Raw genomic sequence first — 10,063 nt, forward strand, 5'->3', positions numbered from 1 at the left:
TACAAATTTGTGCAAGAAGGAATTCAATGAATAGCGTACAAAGAGACTGATTGACGTCCGTGTAGACCGTATTGTCATAGTAACAATACACTCTTTTTATGGAGTAGCTTGTTTATTTCCAATAATGAGCGCTACAACACGGACGGGTCTCGTTCCGACCCCCAACAGACATGTACAATTTCTAAAAAGGGTAAGACAATTCTGCAGCGTTCAGTGCCGGTCGATCCGCAACTACTTTATTAACAGCGTAAGAATTATCATGCTGATGAATCACGGATGCCTAAATTTGAAGCGTTTCCTATGCCACTTTCACTGCGTCCCTTCGGCGGGCTGTTCAATCCATTTCCCAAGGGCTGTTCCGTCCTGTGCAACCATCCAGCACCATCCGGTGTAAAGGATGTCATAAATCAATTCAAAACAGCTCTGGCCATCGAAGGGAAAAATCACCAGAGTCGCATCGATAAGCCAAGGAAAGTGTCTAATGAAAAAAAGATAGAGCCGCATGAAACGGATAACATCCCCGAAGACCTGTTCCGGCGTTATGCTGTGACGGACTCCCGCCCAATGACGCCAACTACAACGATGACCAGTACCCACACAAGGACCAGTGCCGGTTCCTTTTACCGTCGTTGCATCACTCCCGAATGGGGAAAGCACGAGAACATCAAGAGGAAAAAAATCATATTGGATCTCAGACGATCACACTCCCAAGAAACACTTTACTGGAAGCCCAGCTCCGAGCTTACCCAGAGCGGATTGGAGGAGGATAAAAAGCCTAGAAGTGCTGGGGCTAATGCCAATGGCAATGGGAACATGAAGCCCAGGAGACAGCAGTCTAATGAGCAGCGAACTAAGTCCTCTTTTGCCACTGCCAACGTAGCTCCCGGAGGGGACCCCATGGGTAGGCTGGACGGCGAGATCAGGACCTGTATCAATGAACACGAATTAAGCGATGATGATGTGCGCAGGGGAAAAAAACGTAAAAAGTTAAAGCCTTCTCAAGGTACGTGTCCAGTATGGAAATCAGTCTATGAAATTTGTAGAACTTACCTATTTGCAGCCACCACCACCTTTCACTTGAACGAGGATCCGGAGACACAAGTAGCAGCTCTGGGACCAGATTCGCTCAATCCCAGCACTAGACCCAGTCTGATACCCAATTCGGTCAATCTGCTGATGAAGGATAAAAGAGAGAGTGAGCAGGGCCCGATTATATTGAAGGGAAGTTTTCTCACAGATGAAGCCTTTCAGACCTTGAAAACCGATTTGGATGTAGATTTGATAGAGAATACTTTTGGCAGATACGTATGTAGATACATAAATACAATGTGGATTTTATTTTTATTATTTTTTTTTTATAGCTCAATCGTGCTCTCAGAGAAGCCATAAAGTATATGCCCCCCAAACACAAGATGGTTCAAAAGGCCACTGACGATAATCACTCCACTGAAAGTACGTCCAAGATGCCACGCAAGTTCTCAAAATCAGCCACAAGGTTTGATGTGCCCATGGATCTATCCAAGATAAGCGGTAGGTTAGAGATACATACCTTTGAATCAAACTCCATCTAACTTGAGCCTTTTGCAGCGATGACTCCATGGGATTACTTGAGCAAATATGTGTGGGTCTCCCAACAGCGGAAGCAGCTCTACAAGCGCGTCTTTCTTAAATATTTGAGGCGTTGCGAAGAGCCAGAGATCAACCGGAATGTCATGGGCATTGATAAGCTGGCTCTGACGGAATATAGGTATAAGGAGCGCACACTGCTTTGGCAGAGCTTGCCCAAAGCTCTTGAGGATGTTCTAGAATTTCACGGCACCGAGCAAAATGTCTGTAATACACTCAATATGCTGGGGTATGATCAGAAAGAAAATGTTGACTTGGACTTTCGAGCCTGGTGCGGCATTGTTTCTTTTGCTGAACGATTGGCGCTGGCCGATGAGTCAGGATCGGATGATTCATGCGACGAATTGGAAAAGGCGGACTTTACCAGTATGGAACAGATAGTGAACCTATTCAATGTGCCAGAAAAATTGGTTCAAATATTTAGAGTAATTCGCAAATCGCATAATAACAAATATTAAATTTACCGGTCGGAAAGTGCCAGCCGCTTTATAATGCTCGATTGATCGATTGATGCTACAATGAAGAAAAATGTAATCACATTAACGCGGTGGAACAAATACCAATTACATGGATATAAATGGAATAAATGATTAGTGTAATAATGGTACTCATTTTATTAATTTATAAGTTGATAAAAAACATGGTGACTACAATTGCTGAAATTTGTTCCGGAGAATCTTCAACGACATCAAACGCGCACAAATAATACATTTTCTGCTGATCACATTTGTGACCGTACACTTTTGCGACTTTTTCCGACTCTCACTGAGTCCAGAGACAACAAACTCCACTATGTATCGCATTTATTTATATGTATTTTTAGTAAAGTAAACTAAAGTATAGTATTTTTAGTAAGCCCAGAACTAAGACACGCAAAATATTATTTTGCTCTGTGCCCAGTGTAACCAAAGTAGACAAAGTGCATTCTATGGGTAAACTGTTTTGTGTTTGCTTAGTGCTAGTACTCAGATCGAAAAAAAATATATTGCACATTTTGCCAGCAGCAGAGGGTGACCAAAGGTGAAAACTGCATTCCGTACGGTTACACTTCTCAGGCAGCTGTGTTGTTTTGTTTACCTTTTTGAAAATGTGTAAAAATTGAATAAGAGGTTAATAAAACAATGAATGCAAAATGGATCCATGCAGGAAATTACTTTTAGTGGGATAGGCGGCTCTTGCATTACCGGAGGAGCAGAACACTCAACGAAATAAGCCACGACAACTTTGATTAATCCCATATCTGCAGGAAAGAAACCAGGAGCGTCGTTTGTGCATATGTACATGTGAAAGGCCACAGTAATCTTTAAGTTTACTGGATTAATGAAGTTGCAAGGTCGTGACAGGGAATATTTGCGCCCGTGCCAAAGTTGTAAAACGGAGCCTTCAAGCACCCTTCCTATTCCAAATTTAATAGTTTCGAGTTCACATCGTCGCCATCGCCCCTTGGGACGACCCTGTGGAGCAGAACTTGGTCCCAAAAGGAAAACATCTCAAAACATTTGGTAACAGCGCAGTCGGGTCTGCGTCTTGGCCACATGAAGTACCTGGCGTTCAAATAAGTTAGACAAACTAAAAATGCAAATAATTTCAATATAATTTCATTAATCTATACTAATTTCATCTTTTTTGACGTTGATGGCCTCAAGCTCGTTGAGAAGCACGGTGGTCATTTATCTTTGGGGGTTCGGGCTTGCGCTCCCAGACTGCCAGAATATTTAGGGCTTCAGGACTCGAAATATACTAAAATTATAAAGAAATCCTGAACTATTTCAGCATTTGGCGGAATATTAAGGGTTTGGATGGTTGGTCAACCAAATATACTACATCTTACTCTTCATAGATACTTATGAGATATACGTTTTCCTGAGTTTTTAAAGTCAAAGATTCGAAAAAAATTCCGGAAAAAAATCACCACTTTTGCATTCTAAATACTAATATATCATCGTCATATATCAGACGGTAAGCTACAACCACAAAATGTTTGGGTACACTTTATAGATGCATTTATTATGCTTTATTATTATATTTATTTAGAATGACAAAGTTCAAAAATAAGATTTAAAAAGAGTTAAAAAATTTCATCAGCCCATTTTGAGACCCTCTGTCTTTCAGACACAGTTGGTTTGGTTCCTTAAGGAAAAATCATGTGTTATTTTTTTCAGCTGCAACTACCAGCGCCACTACATAATACATAATGCAATTCATTAATAAAGAGTATAAAAAGTAGGGGGTAACCATAGCAGGTAAAGATAAGGAGTTTTTGAAGAGGATTCTTTGAGACCTAGAAATCCATCTCAAAAGATTAGGTGGAGTCTCTAGAAGGTCAACCTTTGGTGCTATAGGTGAGTGGTGCATAGAGTCGAATGCTCTACTGAAATGAGTGTAAATAACATCCGTCTGGTAGTTACCTTGGAAACCTTTACTGAACTACTAATCGTACTGTAAAAGATTTGTGATTGTATAAATCTGTGCTAAGCTAGAGACAAGTGATTTGCAGAGATATTGTAAGTGCCGAGGTAACATTTTCTCAATCATTTCAGGAATAGCGGATATTTTGATTTACCTTTATTGTTCTCTTCGTCAGACTCCCTTTTTATATGGAGAGGAAATATACAAAATTCCTGCTAGATGGCGACCTTGGTAAACTGTATGGATAAGGATGACCAGAGCAGGTTGAATTGCTGAATGAATTGCTTGGAAAACTGTGGCAAAAAGATAGGCAATTGTCTGATCATTGTTTGATCAGGGACAAACGAATCAAAAAGTGTGTAAAAAGTAGTTGTGCCTTTAAAATTGACAGTACAAAATTGCAGAGCGAACCATTAAAAATTCTGAAATCCTTCATAATCGAAGCGGCCCCGTTAAGATACCCTACCTTCCCGAACCGATTCGGTATGCTTTTTAGTCGTTAAATAATTTTTAAAAGCGGACAAGTGCTCCTCGTATTTTTAGCATCCGAATTAGGTGGAATTACGAGAAAGTGACAAAAATAGAGTACACAAAGGAATTGCAGGTCTTGTGAAACCTGGTCTGTGAAGTGTAAGTCCATTGCAATCAGGACCCCTCCCACGTCGATCTAAACGATCATTCCTATAAATTGTGTACCGATCTTCCAATACTTCGAAACTGGCCATGTTCGAAATGTGCTCAGAAAACTTTAACTGGGGGTGTAGTTTAACACCAAGATCATCAACCAATGTAATTCTCTCAAGAAACCTACCGCAGAGGGTGTAAGGAGCCAGTAAGGTGCTGGAGCGATGAAATGTCACTTCTTTGCATTTATAGGCATTAAGGTTAACATATTTGCACAAGTCCATTAATGAAAGTTATTGAAATCTGATTGCAAGCGAAAGTGAAATGAAATTCCCGTATACTGGCCACAAAGCTTAGCATCATCCGCACACATAAGTACTTGAGAGTTTGTTAATACAGAAAGCAGGTCTTTAAAAAAGAATGTCAAAAGTAGGGGGCCCAGATGGCTACACTGTAATACTCCAGAAGTAACCATAACAGGTAAAGATAAGGAGTTTTTGGAGGGGAATCCTTAAGATTTAGAACAAAGGTAGCTAGAAATCCATCTCAAAAGACTTGGGATTTGGTGGAATCTGTAGAAGGTCAAGGTTTTGTGCAAAAAGAGAGTGGTTTTCAGAATCAAATGCCTTACTGAAATGAGTGTAAATAACATCCGTTTGCTAGTTGCCTTGGAAGTCTTTAATGGCAAAAGAGCTGAACTCTAGAGGGAACTGGAGATGTAGGTGATTTGCAGAGATGTTGCAAGTGCAGAGGTAAAATTTTCTCANATCATTCCTATAAATTGTGTACCGATCTTCCAATACTTCGAAACTGGCCATGTTCGAAATGTGCTCAGAAAACTTTAACTGGGGGTGTAGTTTAACACCAAGATCATCAACCAATGTAATTCTCTCAAGAAACCTACCGCAGAGGGTGTAAGGAGCCAGTAAGGTGCTGGAGCGATGAAATGTCACTTCTTTGCATTTATAGGCATTAAGGTTAACATATTTGCACAAGTCCATTAATGAAAGTTATTGAAATCTGATTGCAAGCGAAAGTGAAATGAAATTCCCGTATACTGGCCACAAAGCTTAGCATCATCCGCACACATAAGTACTTGAGAGTTTGTTAATACAGAAAGCAGGTCTTTAAAAAAGAATGTCAAAAGTAGGGGGCCCAGATGGCTACACTGTAATACTCCAGAAGTAACCATAACAGGTAAAGATAAGGAGTTTTTGGAGGGGAATCCTTAAGATTTAGAACAAAGGTAGCTAGAAATCCATCTCAAAAGACTTGGGATTTGGTGGAATCTGTAGAAGGTCAAGGTTTTGTGCAAAAAGAGAGTGGTTTTCAGAATCAAATGCCTTACTGAAATGAGTGTAAATAACATCCGTTTGCTAGTTGCCTTGGAAGTCTTTAATGGCAAAAGAGCTGAACTCTAGAGGGAACTGGAGATGTAGGTGATTTGCAGAGATGTTGCAAGTGCAGAGGTAAAATTTTCTCAAAGTTCTCATTTTTCTCAAGTTCAGCGGATAACTTACCTCCATAGTTTTTTGCGCCAGATTTGCTGCCTTTCTCATGGAAAGTAATTATAAAAGATTTCTTTCCGATGTGGGGAATGGAGAATGGATGGATAAATAGTTGAATAGTTTGGCCAAGGGTCCACACAAAGACTCGGCTCATTACACAGCCGGGAACTCCGTCAGGTCCCAAAAAAAATACCGACTTAACTAATCGAAGGTCATTAAGCTGGGAGCTTTGATTTAACAAACTGCTGAAAATGCCGTTCGACGTTGTTAAACTGTATGGACACACATGACCAGGGTGGCTTTCTTGGGAATCAAGATAAGTTGTTTGAAATAATTGTGCAAAAAGATCGGCAATTGCCTGATCATTGTTTGCCGACGTATTTAGAAATGATAGCAAGGAGGGATGTACGGACGTTCTACGCTTACTTTTAAAAAGCTTCAAAACTGTTTAGGGTCTGTAAGGGGCACCTCGGAACCTTCTACCAGCTTCAGTGAGAAGACCAGTTATCGCACTCTTTAGTGCAGATGTAAACGGCTGATCGACATCAATAAAGAGTATGAAAAGTAGGGGGCCCAGTTGGCACTGTGGTGTTTGTTGTGTTTGAAATAATTGTGCAAAAAGATCGGCAATTGCCTGATCATTGTTTACCGACGTATTTAGAAATGCTAGCAAGGAGGGATGTGCGGACGTTCTACGCTTACTTTTAAAAAGCTTCAAAACTGTTTAGGGTCTGTAAGGGGCACCTTGGAACCTTCTACCAGCTTCAGTGAGAAGACCAGTTATCGCACTCTTTAGTGCAGATTTAAACGGCTGATCGACATCAATAAAGAGTATGAAAAGTAGGGGGCCCAGTTGGCACTGTGGTGTTTGTTGTGTTTGAAATAATTGTGCAAAAAGATCGGCAATTGCCTGATCATTGTTTACCGACGTATTTAGAAATGATAGCAAGGAGGGATGTGCGGACGTTCTACGCTTACTTTTAAAAAGCTTCAAAACTCTTTAGGGTCTGTAAGGGGCACCTCGGAACCTTCTACCAGCCTCAGTGAGAAGACCAGTTATCGCACTCTTTAGTGCAGATTTAAACGGCTGATCGACATAAATAAAGAGTATGAAAAGTAGGGGGCCCAGTTGGCACTGTGGTGTGTTGTGTTTGAAATAATTGTGCAAAAAGATCGGCAATTGCCTGATCATTGTTTACCGACGTATTTAGAAAAGATAGCAAGGAGGGATGTGCGGACGTTCTACGCTTACTTTTAAAAAGCTTCAAAACTCTGTAGGGTCTGTAAGGGGCACCTTGGAACCTTCTACCAGCTTCAGTGAGAAGACCAGTTATCGCACTCTTTAGTGCAGATGTAAACGGCTGATCGACATCAATAAAGAGTATGAAAAGTAGGGGGCCCAGTTGGCACTGTGGTGTTTGTTGTGTTTGAAATAATTGTGCAAAAAGATCGGCAATTTCCTGATCATTGTTTACCGACGTATTTAGAAATGATAGCAAGGAGGGATGTGCGGACGTTTTTCGCTTACTTTTAAAAAGCTTCAAAACGTTTTAGGGTCTGTAAGGGGCACCTCGGAACCTTCTACCTGCCTCAGTGAGAAGACCAGTTATCGAACTCTTTAGTGCAGATTTAAACGGCTGATCGACATCAATAAAGAGTATGAAAAGTAGGGGGCCCAGTTTGCACTGTGGTGCTCCATAAGCACATAAGCTGCTCCACAGCAGGTAGAGATAAGGAGTTTTTGAAGAGGATTCTTTGAGACCTAGAACAAAGGTAGCTAGAAATCCATCTCAAAAGATTAGGTGGAATCTCTAGAAGGTCAAGCTTAGGTGCTATAGGTGAGTGGTGCATAGAGTCGAATGCTTTACTGAAATGAGTGTACATAACATCCGTCTAGTAGTTACCTTGGAAACCTTTAATGAACTACTCCTCGAACTGTAAAAGATTTGTGGTTGTATAAATCTGTGCTAAGCTAGAGACAAGTGATTTGCAGAGATATTGTAAGTGCCGAGTTAACATTTTTTCAATCATTTTGGGAATAGCGGATATTTTGATTTACCTTTATTGTTCTCTTCGTCAGACTCCCTTTTTATATGGAGAGGAAATATACAAAATTCCTGCTAGATGGCGACCTTGGTAAACTGTATGGATAAGGATGACCATAGCTGGTTGAATTGCTGAATGAATTGCTTGGAAAACTGTGGCAAAAAGATAGGCAATTGTCTGATCATTGTTTGATCAGGGACAAACGAATCAAAAAGTGTGTAAAAAGTAGTTGTGCCTTTAATATTGACAGTACAAAATTGCAGAGCGAACCATTAAAAATTCTGAAATCCTTCATAATCGAAGCGGCCCCGTTAAGATACCCTACCTTCACGAACCGATTCGGTATGCTTTTTAGTCGTTAAATAAGTTTTAAAAGCGGACAAGTGCTCCTCGTATTTTTAGCATCCGAAGTAGGTGGAATTACGAGAAAGTGACAAAAATAGAGTACACAAAGGAATTGCAGGTCTTGTGAAACCTGGTCTGTGAAGTGTGAGTCCATTGCAATCAGGACCCCTCCCACGTCGATCTAAACGATCATTCCTATAAATTGTGTACCGATCTTCCAATACTTCGAAACTGGCCATGTTCGAAATGTGCTCAGAAAACTTTAACTGGGGGTGTAGTTTAACACCAAGATCATCAACCAATGTAATTCTCTCAAGAAACCTACCGCAGAGGGTGTAAGGAGCCAGTAAGGTGCTGGAGCGATGAAATGTCACTTCTTTGCATTTATAGGCATTAAGGTTAACATATTTGCACAAGTCCATTAATGAAAGTTATTGAAATCTGATTGCAAGCGAAAGTTAAATGAAATTCCCGTATACTGGCCACAAAGCTTAGCATCATCCGCACACATAAGTACTTGAGAGTTTGTTAATACAGAAAGCAGGTCTTTAAAAAAGAATGTCAAAAGTAGGGGGCCCAGATGGCTACACTGTAATACTCCAGAAGTAACCATAACAGGTAAAGATAAGGAGTTTTTGGAGGGGAATCCTTAAGATTTAGAACAAAGGTAGCTAGAAATCCATCTCAAAAGATTAGGTGGAATCTCTAGAAGGTCAAGCTTAGGTGCTATAGGTGAGTGGTGCATAGAGTCGAATGCTTTACTGAAATTAGTGTACATAACATCCGTCTAGTAGTTACCTTGGAAACCTTTAATGAACTACTCCTCGAACTGTAAAAGATTTGTGGTTGTATAAATCTGTGCTAAGCTAGAGACAAGTGATTTGCAGAGATATTGTAAGTGCCGAGTTAACATTTTCTCAATCATTTTGGGAATAGCGGATATTTTGATTTACCTTTATTGTTCTCTTCGTCAGACTCCCTTTTTATATGGAGAGGAAATATACAAAATTCCTGCTAGATGGCGACCTTGGTAAACTGTATGGATAAGGATGACCAGAGCAGGTTGAATTGCTGAATGAATTGCTTGGAAAACTGTGGCAAAAAGATAGGCAATTGTCTGATCATTGTTTGATCAGGGACAAACGAATCAAAAAGTGTGTAAAAAGTAGTTGTGCCTTTAAAATTGACAGTACAAAATTGCAGAGCGAACCATTAAAAATTCTGAAATCCTTCATAATCGAAGCGGCCCCGTTAAGATACCCTACCTTCCCGAACCGATTCGGTATGCTTTTTAGTCGTTAAATAATTTTTAAAAGCGGACAAGTGCTCCTCGTATTTTTAGCATCCGAATTAGGTGGAATTACGAGAAAGTGACAAAAATAGAGTACACAAAGGAATTGCAGGTCTTGTGAAACCTGGTCTGTGAAGTGTAAGTCCATTGCAATCAGGACCCCTCCCACGTCGATCTAAACGATCATTCCTATAAATTGTGTACCGATCTTCCA

At 40.4% G+C, this 10,063-nt stretch overlaps 1 protein-coding gene across 2 annotated transcripts; it reads left to right on the plus strand.

Annotated features, from left to right (window-relative positions):
- Positions 1-56: 56 nt before the first annotated feature.
- On the plus strand, positions 57-2,682 carry LOC117591245. 2 transcript variants are annotated; one of them, XM_034284424.1, is made up of 5 exons: positions 60-190; positions 247-1,003; positions 1,061-1,305; positions 1,362-1,530; positions 1,588-2,682. In XM_034284424.1, exons 1-5 carry the CDS (start codon positions 125-127, stop codon positions 2,082-2,084), a joined length of 1,734 nt encoding a protein of 577 aa, XP_034140315.1. In that variant the 5' UTR covers positions 60-124; the 3' UTR covers positions 2,085-2,682. The 2 variants fall into 2 exon arrangements, with proteins under 2 accessions (XP_034140314.1, XP_034140315.1); XM_034284423.1 differs by having other exon boundaries at positions 57-190; positions 247-1,305.
- The last annotated feature ends 7,381 nt before the right edge of the window (positions 2,683-10,063 follow it).

This window comes from Drosophila guanche, unplaced genomic scaffold (genome assembly GCF_900245975.1).
Source record: "Drosophila guanche unplaced genomic scaffold, DGUA_6, whole genome shotgun sequence".
Lineage (NCBI taxonomy): Eukaryota > Metazoa > Arthropoda > Insecta > Diptera > Drosophilidae > Drosophila > Drosophila guanche.